We start from the raw sequence: 23883 nt of genomic DNA, 5'->3' as shown, positions 1-23883 counted from the left end.
TTTAGTCATGAAGTCCTTCCCCATGCCTATGTCCTGAATGGTGTTGCCTAGGTTTTCTTCTAGGGTTTTCACGGTTTTAGGTCTAACATTTAAGTCTTTAATCCATCTTGAATTAATTTTTGTATAAGGTGTAAGGAAGGGATCCAGTTTCAGCTTTCTACATATGGCTAGCCAGTTTTCCCAGCAACATTTATTAAATAGGGAATCCTTTCTCCATTTCTTGTTTTTGTCAGATTTGTCAAAAATCAGATGGTTGTAGATGTCTGGTATTATTTCCAAGGGCTCTATTTGCACAAACAGTTCTTTAAAAATTCCCCGATAAAATTATACTATAGAATTATATCTGATAATTCTATTCTTTGTTTTAAAATTTGACTATAATTTAAAATTTTTACTTCACATTTTAATATAAGAACTTTGATTCTAAAAGACAAACACAAAAACAGCTATCTATACTACTGTGCAATAAAGAAACTAAATCATCGTCCCTCCCCAACCTTTTAATCTGGAACCATTCCTTGCCTGTTTTAACTTTTAGGACATTGAACATTTTTCAGGAGTCCAGGTCGTTGTCTTACAGAATATCACACATTCTAGATCAGTCTGATTGCTAATGTTAAACATTTTTAGTAAGAGTACTACATTGGTAATGCTGTAGTACTCTTAGTAAACCTGTTGTAGTACTCTTACCCTGCAGAGGTAAACCCTCATTGAATCACATCAGCATTCACATCATGTAAGCTCCTCCCACTATTGATAATTCTGTTGTATGAGTTGGTTAATGGAGCAAATGCCAGATCTCATCATTGTAAAGGTACATTATTTTTTCCCATTTGTAATCAGAAGTAATCTATGAAGTGAACCTTTGGCATTATGTAAACAAAATGGGTTCCTTTAAAATTTGTTTATGTGCTTTGTCTGAGAAGGATTACTTCTTAATCATAGGAAATCTGAACTTCTCAGACATTCCCACTAGACGATGCTAAATTTTTTCAAAGGCCATCATTTAAGGTAGTGTCTGCCAAATCTCTCCATTTTAAGTGCATTTTTTTCTTTTGTAATTAATAAGCAACACATGAGGCCATGTGAATATCCTATTCCTCAAAAACTTTCCACTCAGTGTTTTTTTACAATTACAGTCTTTTAATTATAACGTAATTGTGTGCCCATGCTAAAGCTTCAAATTTAAAGAACTACGAAAGTCTCTTCCTTATCCTACTCCAGACTCCAACTCACACTTTTGTAACATACTTTATGTACACTCTGTTAACCACTCCTTGTGCATCCTTCTGGAAGTTTTCAATGTATAAACAAACATATATGTATTTCTTGTCTTCTTACCACAAATGGGATCACAGTACATATATTGTCTTATAACTTTATTTTTTTTCGCTTAATATATCCTGGATGTCTTTCCTATCAGTAGGTACACATTCGTCTCATTCTTTTTAATAACTAAAGAGTATCCTACTTACCATTATTTCATTAGTCTTTTTAAGTATACATCACTCTGTTCGTTCACAGTTTTATACAATTTCCAACAATGTTACATTAAACATCCTTGTACATATAACTGTTCATGTTTTATGTGAATACACTTGAGTAAAATTTCTAGAAACATAACTGCTGGGTCCAAATGCATGTGTAATTTCTTTTCTTTTGATAAACACTGCCAAACTTTCTTTTTAAATTGCATTAATTTCTGCTGCCATCAATAGCAATGCTGTTTCCTCATCTCTTCTTCCTCATCAACACTGGACATTAGCAAATTCTTTAATCTTTGCCAATCTGAGAGGTAAAAGAAAAATAGCAGCTCACAGTCTTTTAATTTTTATTTTTGTAAATAAGAAAGTCGAGCATCTTTTCATGAAATTATTGAATATTTGAAATACTTTATGAATTGCTTATTTATAGGCTCTATCCTTTTTCTATTAAATATTCCTAAGAATAAGATTTTAAACAATGTATTTGAAGAAGTGTAAAACAAGTTTCATTATAATATTCATAAAACATTATGTTAGTTGGTAATTTCTACCTAAGATACTCTCCCACCAGAGAAAAATCTATAGTTTCTGCGAGTGTATACTTTCACTACCTTTAATACCCCTTTACCCAAGTAACCTATAAATTGAAAATACTTTCATAAATGTACTAGAGAATTTCCTATATCAAATCTCCTTAATTCATTTTTTAAGAAATCAAATTTCTATAGGCAAGTAGTAGGAAACAATTTAAAATTATGAAATCAGCATATTGATCTTTAACATTTTAGAACCATTAATTCATCTAGGATTTCTCATTTAGTATGAAACCAAGAAGACATTTCCAAGAACAGTGAAACTAAAAATCTAAATTAAATCTGTCTAGAGAGAGCACAGTACATCTTTTACTGTTATATGAGCTACTCTCTTTCTACTTAAAAAGTCAATCTTGTATATACCTGGAGTACACAGTCACGGGCTAGAGTGTGATAAAACTTGCCTGATCAATGTAAAAAGCTGTGCCTGCACGGATCTCTCGTCGTTGTTTGAGATCAGTTTCAGTGGTGTCCCTTGACAGGGCAATGTATTCGACCTCCCGTTTGGTCAGCTCCTGTAGAGAAGAGAAAGAAATTATTCCAAAAATAAAATCAAATTTCCAGCATATGATTTGGAACAAGTTATCTGACAATGCCACTGCCCTTGAGAAGTGCATTTTTAAACCTAATTCTGGATTGAAACTTGTTGAGTCTAAGCTTTGAGAAAAAATAAATTGATCAATAAGTTAATCAAAATATCTATATATTATCCTCAGAGCTCTTCTTCTATGGCACTCAATCCTACTACTTAAGCAATAATAATCAAAATTCAATTTTACAAACCTTAATTTTTCCTGTAGAATTATTTCCAAATATAATGAGCAATAATTTGACAGTATTACTATTTTGCCCACAAACTATAGCCATTTCTATAAGTAATGTTCATCTTTTTTAAAGGGGTGATTTAGATTAATTTATTCCATGGATCGATGTTTGCCAAGTGTGTACAGTATGTCAGGTACTTTACCAAATGTGAAAACAAGGTAAAAATACCAATAATCAGCCGGGCGTGGTGGCTCACACCTATAATCCCAGCACTTTGGGAGGCCGAAGTGGGTAGATCACTTGAGGTCAGAAGTTCAAGACCAGCCTGGCCAACATGGTGAAACCCTGTCTCTACTAAAAATACAAAAATTAGCCAGGTATGGTGGTGCGTGCCTGTAGTCCCCGCTACTTGAGAGGCTGAGGCAGGAGAATTGCTTGAACCCAGGAGGTGGAGGTTGAGGTTGCAGTAAGCCGAGATCACACCATTGTACTCCAGTCTGGGCAACAAAGCAAGACTCCATGTCAAGAAAAAAACAAAAACAAAAACAATAATCAGGTAAACAGAAGGTAAACACACATGCATAGTTGTAGGAGAAGTAAAACGAGGATTTAAAAAAAGGAGAGGAAGGAGGTGAAGAAAAAGGAGGAGGAAAAGGAAGGAGAAGAAGGAGCAGGAGGAGGAGAAAAAAATCAAAAAAAATCATGAGATTTGAAGGGGAAACTATGCAGAATTCTTCTGTTTCAAGATAATTTATCCATCCTTAAAAGTGTTTTGCCCTATAATCATGTACAAAAAGTTTTTAATGTTATCTTTGGTTTTACAATGTTGAAGTAAAAACAATGACATTCTCTAATCAAATAAGGCACACAATAAGTTTTTACTAAACATGGGGAACAAACTGATTTACTGAAGCGTAACGGAAAATGGGAATGAACACGCCATTAATGGCAAAAAGGGATATTGCCATACAAGGGGATTTTTTTCTCCATCCTATCTCCATATGCTACTGATAAAAACATATTATTGTAATTTATGTCTTCTTTAATGTGCTTGTCCCCATGTTACATAACTTTATGTATGTAAAGGAGGAAAAAAAATATTTTTCTTTTTTTTTTTTTTTTGAGACAGTTTTACTCTGTCACCCACTCTGTTGTGCAGTGGTGTGATCTCAGCTCACTACAACCTCTGCTTCCCAGGTTCAAGCAATTCACATGCCTCAGCCTCCAGAGTGGCTGGGACTACAGGCATGTGCCACCATGCCTGGCTAATTTTTGTATTTTTTAGTACAGATGGGATTTCACCATGTTGGCCAGACTGATCTCGAACTCCTGACCTCAAGTGATCTGCCCACCTCGGCCTCTGAAAGTGTTGGGATCACAGGCATGAGCCACCACACCCAGCCTAAAAGGAGGAAACATTTTTAAATGGAGAAAATACAGAGCAGTGGCAAAGACGTGGTGATACCAAAGGATGTTTCCCTAAAAACAAACGAATTGGCTGACAGAGCACAATTTTGGAGTAGAGTAGCAATGTCCGTTGTTGGCAGGTATTTACTTCTTGCTTCTGGAACACATCACTAGTATCTTCACGTCTGCTTCATTGACTGGCTGGATGTGATCTCCCTCAAAGAAAAACCCTGTCATTTACAATAGGCTTCCATTGGTTGACAAAGTTACATATGTCTCTTACTGTTAAATTGCACAGAGTTACACCCTGAACTGCTACATGGTCATTATCCTCAGCTTCCTTTGCTCTTCATCAGCCATGACAAGCACCAAAGTCTCCTCAGGTGCTGATTCACAAAAGAGGCATGAGTTCATTCACAAACAGCCCCAGGAGCAGCAGATGGAGGAGGGAGGAGTGGTATGATTTTTTTGAACAAACTACCAAAGTCCTTTTATATGAGTTAAGTATAAAATAAACACAACTAGGAAATTATTCCTATTTATTTTCTCATGGTTTAACATGCTTGCCCCAAATTTTCTGCCTTTAAAGATCTCATCCACTCTGGCTATCACTATACATAGGCTGTTATTCTTAGGGGCAATAGTACTCACTGCAGTGTGCAAGGTGGCATAGGCTAGTATTAAGTTTTCTTATGTGTATCCACACCTTAAGGTTGCCTCAGCTCCATTCCACAATTTAAAGTGAGAGTGTTGTTGGTTTCTTTTTTAAAGACACAGGTTTTACATTTACAAACCTATGTTGCATTTTTTAACCAACAAGGCTTCTCATAATCTCTTAGTCCCTCTCATTTCACATTCTCAATAAGCTCAAAGCCTTGCCAAAAACAAAATCTCAGTGAGATACTGTGGTCTTTGAAATAAGCAAGGTAGCAAGTGCACATCTTAAAATTAAAAAGGCTTGGCTGGGCACGGTGGCTGTAATCCCAGCACTCTGGGAGGCGGAGGCAGGCAGATCGTGAGGTCAGGAGTTGGAGACCAGCCTGCCCAAAATGGTGAAACCAATTTCTACTAAAAACATGAAAAATTAACCAGGTGTGGTGGCACACGCCAGTAGTCCCAGCTACTTGGGAAGCTGAGGCAGGAGAATCACTTGAACCCAGGAGGGAAAGGTTGCAGTGAGCCAAGATCAAGCCACTGCACTGCAGCCTAGGCGACAGAGCGAGACCCCAGCTCAAAAAAAAAAAAAAAAAGAAAAAAGAAAAAAGGCTCTAGATCTGTAATTCTCAGTACCTGATTCAGCATTCTTAGATAAGACACTTTTATCTTATATATTCATAAAGTGAGGATGGCTCTACAGTGGCACGTTTTACCTCACAAACTAGTTCTAGGGATAAATAAAACATACGAAAGCAACGAGCTAGTGCAAGTTAGGCTCTGATTTATTCATGTATTTATTATTTCTGCCCCACATGATTTTTGAAGTACCAAAGAAGATTCACCACTGAAATAAAAGAGTGTACAAGGTAGATTTCAGTAGCATAGAAATCAATCATTTCATAGCAAATAATACAAGGAACTTAAGTTTAAATAAGGTTTTTCTCTTCATCCTAAAAAACGTCTTCAGAACACAGCTTCATCCGGTGGCATTCTTCCATTAATCATCAGGGTAATGCCTACTAATACTGACAAAATAATGGAAAACACTTGTAAATTTTCTTTTTTTGTTGTTTGTTTTTTGTTTGTTTGTTTGTTTTTTGAGATGGAGTCTCACTCTGTCGCTCAGGCTGAAGTGCAGTGGCACGATCTTGGCTCACTGCAACGTCCACCTCCCAACTTCAAGTAATTCTCCTGCCTTAGCCTCCTGAGTAGCTGGAATTACAGGCGCCCAGCACCATGCCCTGCTAATTTTTATATTTTTAGTAGAGCCGAGGTTTCACGATATTGGCCAGGCTGGTCTCAAACTCCTGACCTCAGGTGATCCACCCACCTCAGCCTCCCAAAGTGCTGGGATTACAGGTATGAGCCACTGTGCCTGGCCACGACTTGCAAATTTTATTTGTCTTGAGATTTCAGCTTCAATTCACTTAACAACAGTTCTCAAAGAACTGTAAATGTTTAAGAGGACAACATGTCAGAAAGGGGAAACACGGGATTTCAACTTTAGCTCTATTATTTACCAGCTGGATAAAGCTTGAGTGAGTTATTTAACCTCTGTGAACTTGTTTTCTCATCTATTTAAAGAAAACACAAAGAGATATGTAACACAGAAGACATACTCTACAGACCTTAGGCTTCCTTTAAAGACTGCACAACTTCCAAAAGTCAAGGGAATTGTCTGGCGTTTTAAAATGTGAGCCTGAGATAAGGGAATGTTCACTAAGCAGTATAATACCAACTTTTGTTTTGTTAACTTCAGACTTGCTGATTCTATCTGCTACTCATTGCCTGAATTTATATCTCTTTTCTACTGGAAGTGGGGTACTTTCTAGTCACAGTAAAAATTTGCTAAAGCTATGAAAGGTAAATATACATTTGACTCCCAAATAACTTATGCCAAACACTTTATAAACAAATCACTCTTTGATGTCAGCATTTGTTTCAAATAATGACTAATTCTGATATTTTTTATAAATTCTTAATCTTACTTTATTTCATAGCTTACAAAGTTCAGACCCTTAGAAATTGACAAGAATTAACTGCTCACCAAGTACTGCATAGCAATAGAGCGTCGAAGAGGCCCAGGAGGTCCTATTAGAAAGACATCTTGCCCCAAAAGATCCTTCTGCATTATCCATCTTAGATGCTGAACTACAGATTGAGCCAGGGAGTCTGAAACTATAAAGAAAAAAGAGAAAATGAAGTGCAAATTTAAGTATTACTTATAATATAAATCTCCAAGTAATGTGAGCATATTTATATATATGTATATATAAATGTATATAAAATATATGTCTATCTGTGTATGTATTTATAAACATATGTATATAAATAGATATAAACATATACATATGTTTATCTGGACAAACATATAGACGCCTGGTGAATTTTCACATAGTTTACAATAAAACCATTATTGTCAATGCTAAAACAAGATTAAGTTTATGATATCACAAAGAATTATATATTCCTTACTTTAAAGCCTTCCATAACATTTGAATAATAACCTATAACTGTTCCTAAAGAAATAAAAGTTATTGTCAAGGATGATTTGAGGAAGTGATTTGATTACTTCAATCACAATTTTATAGTCCAATCTTTTTGTTCTAAAAGAGAAAGAAGACGAAATCATCCCAGATAGTTAATGATTATTATAGTCTCAGAAAATCTGAGGAAAGCATACTACAACTTAAGTTGGTAATGGGTTGTAAGATCATGGTTAGAAAATTTGATGTAGACTTAAAACTACTTCCTCAGAATTAACTATTTAAGTCTATTTTATACCAAACTCTTTTGTGAATAGAAGACCACCCCATGCAATGCCCTTCCAAGTCTACTATTAAATCACCCCATCAGTGTGCTCATCTTCTAACTAAGCATTTTCTAAAACGTTTAAATTAATATAATTAGTTTGTTTTTGCTCATATGTAAATCACCCAGTGAGTCCATTCCTGGGTATAAAAGAAAAACTCATAACCTTGTACATCAGGAGACACGTAGAAAACTCAGAGCAGAATGGTCCAAAATAAAACTGGAGAGAGGACAATGAATAAATACACGGAATGGAATATTATACGCAACAAAAACAGAATAAAAGACCCCCACTTCCAATGATATGTTTAACACTTAAAGGTGTAATATTGAGTGAAAACAAAGAATAAATCATGTATAATATAATACCATTTTGATAAATCTCAGTAAACTAGCAAATGAATTCTTTAGAAATAGATACATATGTGATAAAACAGTACTTGAAAAAGCCAAATGGCAAGGGAATGGTAAGTTGATGATAATTGGATACCTGGGGGTAAGGAGTGGCCATGGAATCAAAGAGATTCTCATGTATAGCTTCAAGGATATTGGTAATATTGTAGTTCTTACATTAGATGTGGGTTACAGTGTTTGTTTTATTATGTTGCATTTTATACAAACAGACACAGACATCTATATTACATAACATCTTTTGTATGTACAAAATACTCCATACGTGTTAAACTTTGTTTAATCACCCACTGAGGTCACAGATAAGTTCCAAGATCCAACTAAGAAAGCCTAGGGCTAAATATCTAGTGCTTCTCCTCCTCTGACAGCACAATATTGTTAGGGTAGTCTCTCCTATACTCCCCTACCCCAAAGAAAGCAAACATTTAATCATTGGAAGAGATAATTTCTGATTTTCATTATCCTGGTAGGAAGATCAAGGACAAGGTTTTGGGCAAATTGTTTGGTTTGTCATGTCACTGGGGTCACACTAAAGCATATTACAATCTCCCCAGAACCAATGCCCATATGTCTGAGACTAATTACTCAGTAAAACTGTTTGGTTTCTCTCTTGTTTTTACAAATCCTGTAAGACATGCATCCCTAGCGGGATAAAATCCCTAAGACATGCATCCCTTGTGGGATAAAAGTTGGTTCCTGGAAGGGGGACTTGAAAAAAATGTTTAGATGTTACAATAGTTTGTGGTCCTCGGCCAGGCACGGTGGCTCACACCTGTAATCCCAGCACTTTGGGAGGCCGAGGCAGGTGGATCACCTGAGGTCAGGAGTTCAAGACCAGCCTGGCCAACATGAGGAACCCTGTAGTCCCAGCTACTCGGGAGGCTGAGGCTGAAGAATCACTTGAACCCAGGAGGCGGAGGTTGCAGTGAGCCAAGATCACGCCACTGCACTCCAGCCTGGGCGACAGAGTGAGACTCCATCTCTAAAAGGGCACAGTACATAAACAGATATATAACATATCTATAGTATTCAAATTTCACAGGGTTAAGAAGGAATAATGATAGGGAGAAAACACCCACAGGAGAGTAATAAAGAAAAACAGATTGAAAAATACTGCTCTAAGACCTATACTTTTGAGCAATCTATTAGGTAGTTTCATGATGCTAGTATGCAACTGGCCTGAGTCTAGAGAGTTAATCTATAACTATCACATGCCCTTTTATCTATTTTCTTTTCTGCTTGAAGCTTAAATCAATCTTTATAATATACAGTCTATGATTTCTTGCTTCAAGACAAGTCAGCCTCCTTGCTGCTTAAGGATGAAACAAAATAAGAGTTAAGACGCCTTAACTTCTTTATTAGTAAAACTACACAGTGTTCCCCATGCTGCAAATCTATTACCTCTTCCTATTCTGATATCAAACATATAATTAAAAACTTAAACACTTCGGGTTTTTTCTTTACATTTTCATAAATCTCAGCTTAGTTTGGCCACAGGCATTCTCTATAGTACTCTCACAGTTTTGTGTCACTTTGTATTCAACTTTGGCAATGTGCCTGACCTTCCATTACCTGGACTTGATAATTTAAAATCCAAAATTTGTAAAGTTCTAGAAGGTAAAGCCAAGTTGGTTTCTTTAACTTCCTCCCACCTTTTATTATTTATAACTATTGGTAACTATTTATAATTATGGAGTCTCAATTTAGTTCTATACGTCCAGTTCGTTTTGAATGTTTTGACCTTGGAACCATATTCATTTTCAAGATTTTTTAAAATTTAAGGTAGCGGTTCCTAATCAAATGTGAGGCCTGCCCCTCATAAATTTTCTGTATAATAAAGTGCTGATGTTTAGGAATAACTTATCTTTTCATTTTTTGAAGCAAACTGGAGCAGAAGTGAAGTTATAGCCATAATAATAGAGCCATTTATACGCCAGAGTACTTTCTTAAATAGAAGAGAAAAGCATGGAGTATTTAAAGCTAGAGCCCTGGGAATTATGCATCATCTTGTTTATGCTCATGGGAGTGTCTTCCACTTCAGCGTGATGCACATGTACTGAGAAACACTGCCCTAAGGCACATCTGACTAGTCTCAGTCCTTCCTTTATTCTTACCACTCAACAGTGGTTCTCAACTGGTGACCATACTGCTACCACTCTAGGCCTGCCAGGAGGCATTTGGAAAATGTCTGGGAGTACTTTGGGTTGTTGCAAAGCCTTGGGGAATGAGAAATAATTTGATACACCACTGATATTTTGTGATGGTAAATGCAATGACCAAGACAGTCTCATCCTGCCCAGTATGTCAATGGCAGCATAGCTGAGAAATACTGTGTAGTCATTATTTTTTCTCAAGGCCTCTGTTGCCTGCACACCACTAATGAGTTTGTCACAATTAAGCCCAGAGAAAGAGTTTCTCTCTATTTCCTTTACCTTCTGAAAGATAAAACTTTTAGGGAGGAAATCAGTGGAAAATAAGTTATACCTTTAGATTAAGCCTGTAGGAGTTGTAAGGATATCTAAGGCTCTCATCACATTCCAATTTTACATAAGTTTTTTAATACATATAAGCTACCTCTGACTCCCACGGCTGGCCTTGTAGTCTATGGCATACCTTCACGAAGAACACATATTTTCCCTGCTTTTATTCTCCCCCAATAACAATACTAATAATGGTCATAATTTATTGCATTTCTATCAATTAACAGGTAAACATACAAATGATTTTTCATATAGAATCTCATAACAATTCTAGAAAGCAGTAGACCTATTGTATAAGGACACAGATTCGAGACAGACCAGCTGGGTTCAAATTCCAACTCTACAGAATTTACTAGCGATGTAACCTTAATCAAGTTACTTAACCTCTCTGCTCAGTTTCTTCATCTGTATGATAGATATAATTGTACTTACTTATAAAGTTGTTATGAGGATTATATTAAACACTTAGAACACTGTCTAATAATAGTAAATACTGCGTTTATTAAATACTCATTACTCCCATTTTACAATAAGAAAATCAAAATTGGAAATGTAGTATCATTTGTCTATAGTTGGTAAGTCCATAAACCAAGAGTTACACCTAAGCCGTTTAAGTCCAAAACTTGTATTTCAGTCATTATACTCTACAGACCCGTCAAAAGCTTTTCAACAGGTGTCCAGCTTCAGGTGCAAGATTTTCCCTACAAGTGTGGACCTCTCAGGGCTACATCAAATTTAGTGGACTTGCTGTTCCAGCCAATAGTTCTACTTCTTTTTGGTGGTATCAATGATATGTTTTATTCCTTTTATTAAAATTTCAAGTTTATTTTGTAGTGAATATTGTTATTGGAGGATCTCCTTCTCAAAGAAAATCCAACTTTCACTTATTCATGTTTTAGTATGGTGTATTTTGTCAAAAAGCATGTCTGTATTTAATGTGTCAGGAAATTGCATTAAACTACTGAAAGAAAGCATCATGCAGTGCTATGTGGTATCTGTGGTATATTTTACATTAACGCTTGAAACTAGCTGTATTTTTAGAATGGCCTCAAGAAAACATGAGTCATACTTAAAAGCATGCCAGAAATAGAAACAAGATTTAAGACTGTACATTACGAACATCTGCAAAACAAAGTGCCAAACTGCCATACATAACCTAATATAAACATAGCAGAGTACACGAGAGAAATCCCCAGCTTCAATGTTTGCAGGCACAAGATGCTACCTTCCAGGAGTCCACATAATAATACACTGATGTCAAAACAATCCCGAAGAGCTTGATCCTATATTCTAAGATTCCTTTTCTAGGTAAAGATAAAAACATGTAGTTCATGTTGGCCTAAATCCCGGACTCAATTCCTAACCAATATTTGTTTTCAAAAAATATGTACTATTTTTTGCCCGGCCATATTCAAAGGCTTTAAAGTAATTTTATCACAGTTACTTAAATTATAATTTTCTCCCTTCATGAACTCAAATTTTCATTTAAGTTAAAATTAAAATTCTAGAAAATTAAGCATAGGTCAGATTCTATTATAATAAATCCTTCAAAACTGTTGATGTTTTCTTAGTATCCCAAAAAGCAACATAATATAATGGAGGGGGAAAAAAAAAGAAAGCCTTTGAAACCAGACAGACCTATTGCGATTTTTTCATCCTGTCTTTTATCCATGTCCTCAGACAAGCATTTTGACTCTTTCGGATCTGTTTCCTTATTTTCTTTTTTAATTTTTTTATTATACTTTAATTTCTGAGATACATGTGCCGAACATGCAGATTTGTAGTTTCCTTATTTTCAAAATAAAGATAATAATACTTATTGAGTAATGGTTTGTGAGGATTACAGGTAAAGCACTGTGCCCACTTCTTCAGCCAGTGAGAACCAGTTATGGGAGAATTATTCAAGTCTCATCCTCACCTGCAAACTCCTATCTCTGTTGTGTACCCTGGACACCAGGCTGTATAGTGTGGACTTGGTGGATACGAATAGGCTCCTGAGTTTACACTCATCTACCACATCACAATGCGAGATTTCAAAAGAAGCATGACTAACCTCCTCACGGCAACTATGTGCTCATCTGCTGAACTTTCCCCTATTTACCATGTAACATTCTGTAGTTAGATATAATGGACATGAAGCGTAAAAATATGTAGCCCCAAAGTCCTCATTATTTACAACACAAACTAACTGAACTAAAAAATTAATTTATTCACACAGCTATATCTATTAAGGATCTACTATATGCTCAGTACCAAGAATATAAAGATGAGTAAAATAAGGTTCTTTGAAGACGTCAAAAGAAATAATACATATATAAAACATCGGCTTATACAGCTTATATAAAGTCAATCATTTAAAAAGTGGGTTGATGTTTCTGTGATACAATATAGCTGTTATCAAAACTAAACAATACCTACAGCATTGGCCAGCACAGTGCTCAGCACAGAGAAGATATTCAGCTTTTCTTAAAATTGGAAAAATTCATCAATATGTATTAAATAATTATACATATCCATATTCAATGACTGTCATGTTGTTCACTTTTTGTGTAAGGGTACAAAAATAAGAGTAAATTTGCTTGTGTTTGTATAGAAAAATGCAAGACAGATTCCCTTGAAACTAATACTGTGAGAATTAACATGAAGGAGAATAGGGGTGAATACATAATTTCTCAATGTATATCTTTTTATATTGTTTTGATTTCGAACCACAAAAATATATTAGTTCTGCAAAAAAGTTATTTTTTCAAAGTCATGCTTTAGAACATATTTTACATAAGAAAATATCCACAATATATTGCTTTATGAAAATAGTCTGTGTATATAAAAGTATGGTCTGTAAATTTAAAAAGGTAAGAAAATATTCTGTATATACAAAATAGTATATATAGTACATACTATTGTTTTCTTAAATGATACACATATACACAGTCATTTTTAAAAACATTAAATACATTTTACAAGGATTCAAGCCATGCAAAGTGTATTCTCTGACTAAAATTAAATTATACTAGAAATTAGTAACAGAAAGATCTTTGGAAAATCTCCAAATGTTTAGAGACTAAATAGCATAATTCTACATAGCACATGGGATCATTGCTAAGATGGCTGACTAGAAGTTCCTAGCACTCTTCTCCTCCATAAAAAAACCAAGCCAAACAAATGAAAAAAACCACATTTCAACCAAAATAAATAAAAGAGAGCCCTGGAGAACTGCAAAGGAGTAGGAGAAATCCTGTAGAGCACAGAAACCCAGGATGGCCACAAAGAGAAGAAAAGGAAACTTTGCCTCTGCCAAGGATGATCTCAGCCCCTATTTGGGGATCAGCTTGGACCCAGGAGGTATTTCTCTCTGCAGGAAAAAGGTAAGCAGAAGGACACTAACAGCTCCCATCACTACTACGGATACCTGTAGTCTTTGCTACTAGAGATTCCTGCAGTCCTCACAGGCTCTGAGCCCAGCTGAGGGAGCTCCCAAGAGTATACATTCTGTGCTACTCCCAGAGGAGAAACGGACACTGTGCCTTACCCCAGTCCCCTGCCTGAGCTACTACTGTGTTGCAACCAGAGCCACGGCTACTGTGCATCCTGTTCCAGGGATGGGTAGTCATTGCACCCCTCCATCCTGGAGGCTTTGCCATCACTGCAGCACAGCTACCTGGTAGCCCCCAATCCCTGAATTTAGCTAGTGCTATGCTCCAAGTTACCCTGAAGCTGCTCCATCCCCTGCATCCCAGACTTTGGTGTATCCTGCCCTTCAAAGCCTGAGCTGGAATGATTCTCCCACTGGGGACCCACAGCATCAAACTACCCCCAGACACCACATTAACGCAACATCCTATCCTCCTGGATGCCCCAACCCTCTGGCACACTAGAGCAGATGTCCTACCCAGTGCCATAGCTGACACTGTACCCTGCCTCTCAGGGAACTAGCACCTCATCCAACCCATGTAGCTGTATATTTTAGGGTCAAGCTGATACAGTATCTTACTTCCAGGTAATCAAAGCCTTGGATGAGCTATGCCTCTCTCCTACAGGTCAAATGGCCACAGGGCCTTTCCTCCCTAGAACAGGACTAGGAACCCAGAATCTGAGCTGCTGAGAAGCCCCACCTCCCCGGGCAGTAGAGTGACGCTGTACTGCTCCCTGTCCCCTGGGCCATATCTGTGCCTTGCCATTTCTGGGTTCTTGACAGTGCTGCACCTGGCTGCACAGAACCTGGTCTATTGCTGAGTGTCACAGTCCCAGCATCAAGAGTACCTAGTGTGTGACATCTCATCTCCCAGGGCTGACGTTGCCACTGTGTCCTGTTGATTCTAGGTCCCAAATTGCAGCTGTGCCCTATTCCCTGGGGCCTGAACCTTTGGGGTTTCCCTTCTTCCCTGGAGCCATGCCAGTTCTGCACCCTGCCCTCCAGGGTCAGAGCCACAGCTATATCCCTGCCCCCTGGGTGCAAGCTGTTAGAAAGTGGTTCAGGGGCAAGAGCAAACACATTCAAAAGCTAGCAGAAGGCAAGAAATAACCAAGATCAGAGCAGAACTGAAGGAGATAGAGACACAAAAAACCCTTCAAAAAATCAATGAATCCAGGAGCTGATTTTTTGAAAAGATCAACAAAATTGATAGACCACTAGCAAGACTAATAAAGAAGAAAAGAGAGAAGAATCAAGTAAACGCAATAAAAAATGACAAAGGAGATATTACCACCAATCCCACAGAAATACAGACTACCATCAGAGAATACTATAAACAACTCTGCGCAAATAAACTAGAAAACCTAGAAGAAATGGATAAATTCCTGGACACATACACCCTCCCAAGACTAAACAACGAAGTAGTTGAATCTCTGAATAGACCAATAACAGGCTCTGAAATTGAGGCAATAATTAATAGCCTACCAACCAAAAAAAAATCCAGGACCAGAGAGATTCACAGCCGAATTCTACCAGAGGTACAAAGAGGAGCTGGTACCATTCCTTCTGAAACTATTCCAAACAATAGAAAAAGAGGGAATGCTCCCTAACTCACTTTACAAGGCCAGCAAGCCTGGCAAAGACACAACAAAAAAAGAGAATTTTAGACCAATATCCCTGATGAACATCAATGCAAAAATCCTCAATAAAACACTGGCAAACCGAATCCAGCAGTACATCAAAAAGATTATCCACCACGATCCAGTTGGCTTCATCCCTGGGATGCAAGGCTGGTTCAACATACGCAAATCAATAAATGTAGTCCATCACATAAACAGAACCAAAGACAAAAACCATATGATTATCTCAATAGATACAGAAAAGTCCTTCAACAAAGGTCAATAGCCTTCATGCTAAAAACTCTCCATAAACTAGGTATTGATGGGATGTATCTCAAAATAATAAGAGCTGTTTATGACAAGCCCACAGCCAATATCATACTGAATGGGCAAAAACTGGAAACATTCCCTTTGAAAACTGGCACAAGACAGAGATGCCCTCTCTCATCACTCCTATTCAACATAGTGTTGGAAGTTCTGGCCAAGGCAATCAGGCAGGAGAAAGAAACAAAGGGTATTCAATTAGGAAAAGAAGAAGTCAAATTGTCCCTGTTTGCAGATGACATGATTGTATATTTAGAAAACCCCACTCGTCTCAGCCCAAAATCTCCTTAAGCTGATAAGCAACTTCAGCAAAGTCTCAGGATACAAAATCAATGTGCAAAAATCACAAGCATTCATACACACCAATAATAGACAAACAGAGAGCCAAATCATGAGTGAACTCCCATTCACAATTGCTTCAAAGAGAATTAAATACCTAGGAATCCAACTTACAAGGGATGTGAAGGATCTCTTCAAGAATTACAAGATTCTCTTCAAGAATTACAAACCACTGCTCAACGAAATAAAAGAGGACACAAACAAATAGAAGAACATCCCATGTTCATGGACAGAAAGAATCAATATCGTGAAAATGGCCACACTGCCCACAGTGATTTATCGATTCAATGCCATCCCCATCAAGCTACCAATGACTTTCTCCACAGAATTGGAAAAAACTACTTTAAAGTTCATATGGAACCAAAAAAGACCCCGCATTGCCAAGACAATCCTAAGCCAAAAGAACAAAGCTGGAGGCATCACACTACCTGACTTCAAACTATACTACAAGGCTACAGTAACCAAAACAGCACGGTACTGGTACGAAAACAGAGATATAGACCAATGGAACACAACAGAGCCCTCAGAAATAATACCACACATCTACAACCATCTGATCTTTGACAAACCTGACAAAAACAAGAAATGGGGAAAGGATTCCCTATTTAAGAAATGGTGCTGGGAAAACTGGCTAGCCATATGTAGAAAGCTGAAACTGGATCCCTTCCTTACACCACATACAAAAATTAATTCAAGATGGATTAAAAACTTAAACATTAGACCTAAAACCATAAAAATCCTAGAATAAAAGCTAGGCAATACCATTCAGGACACAGGCCTGAGCAAGGACTTCATGATGAAAATACCAAAAGCAATGGCAACAAAAGCCAAAATTGACAAATGGGATCTAATTAAACTAAAGAGCTTCTGCACAGCAAAAGAAACTACCATCAGATTCAAAAGGCAACCTACAGAATGGGAGAAAATTTTTACAATCTACCCATTTGACAAAGGGCTAATATCCAGAATCTACAAAGAACTTAAATAAATTTACAGGAAAATAATCAAACAACCCCATCAAAAAGTGGGTGAAGGATATGAACATGACACCACAAGTGAAAAATTCCACACATTTGACTGCACGTGAGAGGTCGCAGTCAAAAAGCAGGCATTCAACACCCAATTTACTCAGCATCCCCAAGGGAAAAATAGAACTACCTTCAGGCTACATGTATAAGATATACATTAAACACAACTGGAGTTCGTGTTTGAGTTGGGTTCCCATCCCCGCAATGTCTCATTATGTATAAGCAAATATTCAAAAAATTGTTTAAATCTGAAATCCAAAATAACCCTGGTCCCAAGCATTTCAGATAAGGGATGGCCAGCTTGTATATCTATACAATAGAATATTAGGCCAGGCGTGGTGGCTCACGCCTGTAATCCCAGCACTTTGAGAGGCTGAGGTGAGCAGATCACGAGGTCAAGAGATTGAGACCATCCTGGCCAACGTGGTGAAACCTCGTCTCTACTAAAAATGCAAAAATTAGATGGGCGTGGTGGTGCACACCTGTAGTCCCAGCTACTCCGGAGGCTGAGGCAGGAGAATCGCTTGAATCCAGGAGGCGAAGGTTGCAGTGAGCCGAGATTGCGCCACTGCACTCCAGCCTGGGCGACAGAGCGAGACTCTGTCTCAGGGGGAAAAAATATATATATATATATTATTGAGCCTTTAAAAAGGAGGAAATCTTACCACTTGCCACAACATGGATGAAGTTGGAGGACGTCATGCTAAGAGAAATAAATCAGACCCAGGGTAAAAAAAAAAAACCATACATGAGCTCACTTACATTTGGAATCTGGTTAGGGTGGTGGGGACCAGGGGGAGTCAAAAATACAGAGATATAGAAGAAAAACATTGGTTACCAGGGGTAGGGGTGGGTAGGAAATGGGGAGATACAGGTCAGAGTATTTAAGTAGCAGATATGTAAGATGACCAAGTCTTGAGATCTAATGTACAATATGAGGACTATAAGTAATAAAATTCTACTGTGAAATTGTACTGAAATTCCTGCTGAGTAGTTTTTAGCCGCTTTTGCCATACCAAAAAAAAACCATGGGTAACTATGTGAGATGATGGATATGTTAATTTGCTTCACTATAGTAACCATTTTACTATCTATATATATCCCATAACATCATGTTATATGTTACATATACAAAATTAAAAAAAAAAAAAAACTAACACATGGGCAAAGAAGAAATTAAAAGGGAAATTACAAAGCTTTTTGAATTGAACGAAAGTAAAAACAATGTATCAAAAATTTTAGCATTCCACTAAAGCTGTACTTAGGGAAAATTTTACAGCACTAATTGCCTATCCTGAGAAAACTGAAGTGTTTCCAATTAATGGCTTCAGCTTCTGCCTTAAGAGACTAGAAAAAGAAGAGAAAATGAGATCCAAAGAAAGAAAAAATATTCATCATAGCTTAAAAATCAATGCAATAGAAAACAAAAACACAAAGAAAAATGAATGAAACCAAAATCTTGTTCTTTGAGACTAACAATAAAATTGACAAACCTCTGGTCAGACTATTAAGAGAGAGAAGACACAATTCGCCAACATCAGGAATGAGAGACAGAGAGAGAGGGACAGACAGACAGAAAATATAGATACTTCAGATATTAAAAGGATAATAAGTGGATATTGTTAAACAAAAAACAAAAACAAAAAAACACTTATGCTAATGTATTCCACAACTTAGAAAAAACAAAGTCCTTAAAAGAATCAGCTCCTTTTTTAGTTGACACAATTAGGGATAACTTGAATAACTATATGTGTGAAAGAAATTGAATTTACAGTTAATAACCTCCCGAAAAGAAAACTCTGCGCCAAGATGGCTTCACTGATGAATTCTACCAAACATTTAAGAAAAAATATCAATTGTATACAAATTCATTCAGAAAACTGAAGGGGAGGAAATTCTTCCCAATTCATTCTATGAGGTCAATATTACCCTCACATCAAAATCTGACAAAGACATGACAAGTAAGGAAAGCTGCAGATCAATATCCCTCATATAGTTGTACAAATCCTAAACAAAATGTTCACACACTGAGTCCAATAATATATTAAAAGACTCACACATTGTTACCAAGAGGGTCTTATCCCAGGAATGAGATGTTGAAAAGTTAGCTTAACATCTGAAAATCAATCAATGTAATTCACATTAATAAACAAGAAAGAAAAAGAAAAAAAAAAAAACCACAAGATCGTATCAAAAGACACGGAAAAAGCACTTGATAATATTCAACATCTCTTCCAGATTAAAAACTCTAAGCAAACTATGAACAGAAGAAAACTTCCTTAACTTGATAAAGAACATCTATGAAAAACCTTTACCTAACCTACTTAAAAATCAAAGATCCTTTTCCCCAACTTCCGGAATAAGATATTCTCTCTCATAACTTCTATTCAACATATTTTAATGTTTTACATAATAAATTACATATTAAAGAGATTTTAGCAAGTGCGATAAGGTAAACACATAAAAGAAATCAGAAGCATCCAGATTGGAAAGGAAAAAGTAGAGCTGTCTTTATTTATAGACATGATTGTTTATATAGAAAATGTGATGCAATCTACAAAAACAAGCTCTAGAACTAATAAGTGAGTTTTGCACAGCCTCAAGATTCAAGATCAGTATACAAAAATCAACTGTACTTCTATGTTTAAGTCAAAAAGACAATACCATTTACAATAACATCAAAAAGTATGAAATACTCAGAGGATAAAGCTGACAAAACATATGCAAGACCTGTACACTGAAAACAATACAACATTGCTGAGAGAAATTAAAGATCTAAATAGAGAAATATATCTTGTTCATAAGTTGGAAGTTTCAATAATATTAAGATAGCAATTATCTCCAAAATGATCTACAGATTTAATGCAATCCCCATTAAAAATCCCAGCAGGCTTTTTTGTTGTTTTATAAATTGACAAGTTGATTACAAATCACATATAGATGCAAAGAACTTACAATAACCGAAACAACTTTTTAAAAGAGCAAAGATGGAGAATTAACATTATCTGATTTTCAGACTAATTGTAAAGCTACAGTAGTCAAAACAGTGAGGCACTGATGTCAAGAGAGAAAAATAGATCGATGGAACGGAACAGTCTAGAAACAGACTCACAATATACACAGACATCAGACTTCTGACATAACTACAAAGGCAATTCAGTGAAGAAAGGATAGTCTTGTCAGCAAATGGAGCTGAAATAACTAGATATCCATATGCAAAAAATAAACTTTGACCCATACCTTATGTCATATACAAGAATTAACTCAAAAAAGGATGACGGACACAAATGTAAAATCCACAAGTACAAAAACAGCTAGCAAAAATTGAGAAAAGAAGTCTTTGTGACCCTCAGTTAGACAAAGATTTTTAGGATTTCTTAGTTGACACCAAAAGCGCAATCCATAAAAGTAAAAACTTAATAAGTTGGATTTCATTAAAATTTAAAACTCCTGCCCTTCAGAGAACACTATTAAGAGAATAAAAAGATAAGCCATAGACTAGAATAAAATGTTTGCAATCTTATATTTGATAAAGTTCTTATATCCAGAATATATAAAGAAAAAGCAACTCAAAATAAAAAAGAACAGCCCATCCAAAATGTAGGCAAAGATTTGACCACTTTACCAAATATATAAAGATGATAAATAAACACACAGATGCATCTTGCACAAAAAGATTAACATCTTTAGTCACTAGGAAAGGAAATTTAAAATCACTGTCAGATACTACTACATAACTATTTTAATGGTTAAAATTCAAAAGTCTGACCACACCAAGAGCTGGCAAGAATATGGAGGAACTGGAACTCTGACACACTGCTAGTGGAAATGTAAAATGATACAACCACTGTGGAAAACAGAATTCTTAAAAAGTTAAACACCTACCACGTAATGCAGGTATTTACACAAGAAAAAAGAAAGCCTATGTCCATACAAAGACTTGTACATCAATGTTGAGAGCAGCTTTCTTTCTCTTTCTTTTTTTTCTTTTTTTTTTTAGATGGAGTCTCGCTCTGTCGCCCAGGCTGGAGTGCAGTGGCCGGATCTCAGCTCACTGCAAGCTCCGCCTCCCGGTTCACGCCATTCTCCTGCCTCAGCTTCCCGAGTAGCTGGGACTACAGGCGCCCACCACTATGCCCAGCTAATTTTTTTGTATTTTTAGTAGAGACGGGGTTTCACCGTGTTAGACAGGATAGTCTCGATCTCCTGACCTCGTGATCCACCCGTCTCGGCCTCCCAAAGTGCTGGGATTACAGGCGTGAGCCACCACGCGCCCGGCCAAGTGCAGCTTTATTTCTGAGAGCCTATAACAACCCAAATGTCTACCAACATGTGTATATAGAAAAAAACTGTAATATAGCCATACAATGGAATACCCCTCAGACAGAAAAACTCAAAATAAGTTGAGTGATAAAAGCTAGACAGAAAAGTATATATGTTGCATGACTCCATTTATATAAAATTCTAGAAAATCCAAATAAATCTACAAAGCAGATTAATGATTCCTAGGCAATGGAGGAAACAGGAAATGTTATAAAGAGGCACAAGTAAGCTTTTTGGGGACATAAATTTATTTGATCAGTATTTTGATTACAGTAATGTTTCCTGGTTACATACATATGTAAAAACTTACCAAATTATACATTCTAAATATGTGCAGTGTACTGCATGTCAGTTATACCTAATAATACTGTTTTTAAAAAATTAGAATTATATATATTAAAATATTAATAGTGTCTATTTAGGTTTATGGACAATTTTGGTTTTATCTTTTGTGTTTTTCAATGTTTTCCAAGTTTTTTATGTTGACTATGTTTTATAATTGTAATAGGAACAAAAAGTTACACTTCTTACGTTTTGAAAAACCATACTGCAAAGTAATAACAGCCATACTGGAAGTAAATAACTGACACACATAGAAAGGAGATAGTGTGGCTGGTCAATAGATCACAATTTAATATCCAAAGTTCAACTTGCAGCTCAGCCTCCTAAAGTGCTTACGTATTAGGCATTGCTAAATTATAATTTGCCAAAGGCATCTTTATTAGTCTTAGTATAGCTAGTCATATTTATGACAATGACAACCACAAACATAAAATAAAACCAAGGAATGACCTTTTGTTATGAGCACATCTCAAAAGAACCAACAATTTTCAGGTCCTGTAAAATGAGTCCAAATTTCTTAAACATGAAGCATGAAATTATTTTTAGTCCAAATTTCTTAAACAGAAAGCATGAACTTATTTTGTGGGTCAGGTCACAGAAAAAGCAGTTAGAACTTAGAATAGATGTATTCTTCATTTGAATAAAAGTTGCATTTAAACATGAAGTTTTTATTAGCTATTTTAAAAATTACAAATGTAATACATGTTTACTATAATTTTAAAAATTAAAAAATGTAAAAAGAAAACTATATAAATGGTCTTTTTCAAGCCCCACTCCTAACCCAATGCCCCACAAGGAAGTCAAAGTTAAGAGCCTGCAGTGCCCCTCCCACACTTTTCTCTAAACACAGACAGACATATAATAGACCTGTAAAAGGTGTTTCAAATTGTTTAAGGTTTTTTTTTTTTAAACAATAGTGGTATCATATCTTATATGCCACTCCGAAATCTGTACTATTTTGCTTAACTATAACAGTCTCTAGGTACAAAGATGTAAGTCTAATTTATTCTTTTTTAACAGCCACAGAAGATTCCATAATGTGGGTATACAATAATTTATTCAACAGTTCCTCTATTGATAGACTCAGGTTGCTTCTAGTTTTTCTCTCTACCACAAACACCAAAATGCTGTAATATATAATGTGTATATTTATCCCTTTTTAGGTGCTGCTTTTTCTTAATGGACAAAGCATAAAAAAGAAATGTCAGAAGATGTACTTTTTATTTTAATCACTATTCCAATATTACTTTCTAAAGAAGTCATATGAACTCATATTTCTCCCAGCAATGTATGAAAATGCCATTTCCCTGAAACTCTGTAGGTACTGGACATCACAGTATTTTTAAATTTTGGCCCAAGTGATGTATGAAAGTTTGCTATCTTGCTACATAATTTCCATCTCTCTAGCTATTAAGGAGTGTTAGAACACACATTCACATGTTTATTGCTCATCTGAATTTCCTCTTTTATGTTGTGCCTGTTTAAATCCCTCATTTATTTTCTATTGGATCACATGGTTTTTCTCATCAATTTACAAGAGATACTTACATGTTAAGTGTGTTATTTCTCTATCATTTGTGTTATATAGGCATTAAAAATGTGATTTTTAAGTTATGGGTTTACTATTTGAATTCATTTTCTCATTTAAACAATATCTTTAATGGTGACTAAATTGCCACATGGATCCACAGAAGCCTATTTGTTTAGCACATTACATAGCTTGAAAATTGTGCATCTGGGAGTAGAGGGCATTGGGGAGATGTTGGTTGAAAATTTCAGTTAGGAGAAAAAACTTCAGAAGATCTACTGTACAATATGGTGACTATAGTTATTAATAATGTATTCCATACTTGAAAATGGCTAAGAGAATAGATTTTAAATGTTCTCA

At 36.1% G+C, this 23883-nt stretch overlaps 1 protein-coding gene across 2 annotated transcripts in view; it reads right to left on the bottom strand.

Annotated features, from left to right (window-relative positions):
• Positions 1 to 23883, bottom strand: part of LOC105491729 (von Willebrand factor A domain containing 8) — a 436474-nt gene that overhangs the window by 335085 nt on the left and 77506 nt on the right. For both annotated transcript variants that reach the window (XM_071081437.1, XM_011758388.2), the window contains 2 exons: positions 6954 to 7084; positions 2482 to 2592 (listed from right to left, as the gene is read on the bottom strand). In XM_071081437.1, the coding sequence (XP_070937538.1) occupies positions 2482 to 2592; positions 6954 to 7037 (195 nt within the window). In that variant the 5' untranslated portion in view covers positions 7038 to 7084. The remainder of the gene's footprint in view (positions 1 to 2481; positions 2593 to 6953; positions 7085 to 23883) is intronic.

Source organism: Macaca nemestrina, chromosome 16, assembly GCF_043159975.1.
Source record: "Macaca nemestrina isolate mMacNem1 chromosome 16, mMacNem.hap1, whole genome shotgun sequence".
In the NCBI taxonomy this organism is placed as follows: Eukaryota; Metazoa; Chordata; class Mammalia; order Primates; family Cercopithecidae; genus Macaca; species Macaca nemestrina.
This window is presented reverse-complemented; position numbering and strand designations above follow the sequence as displayed.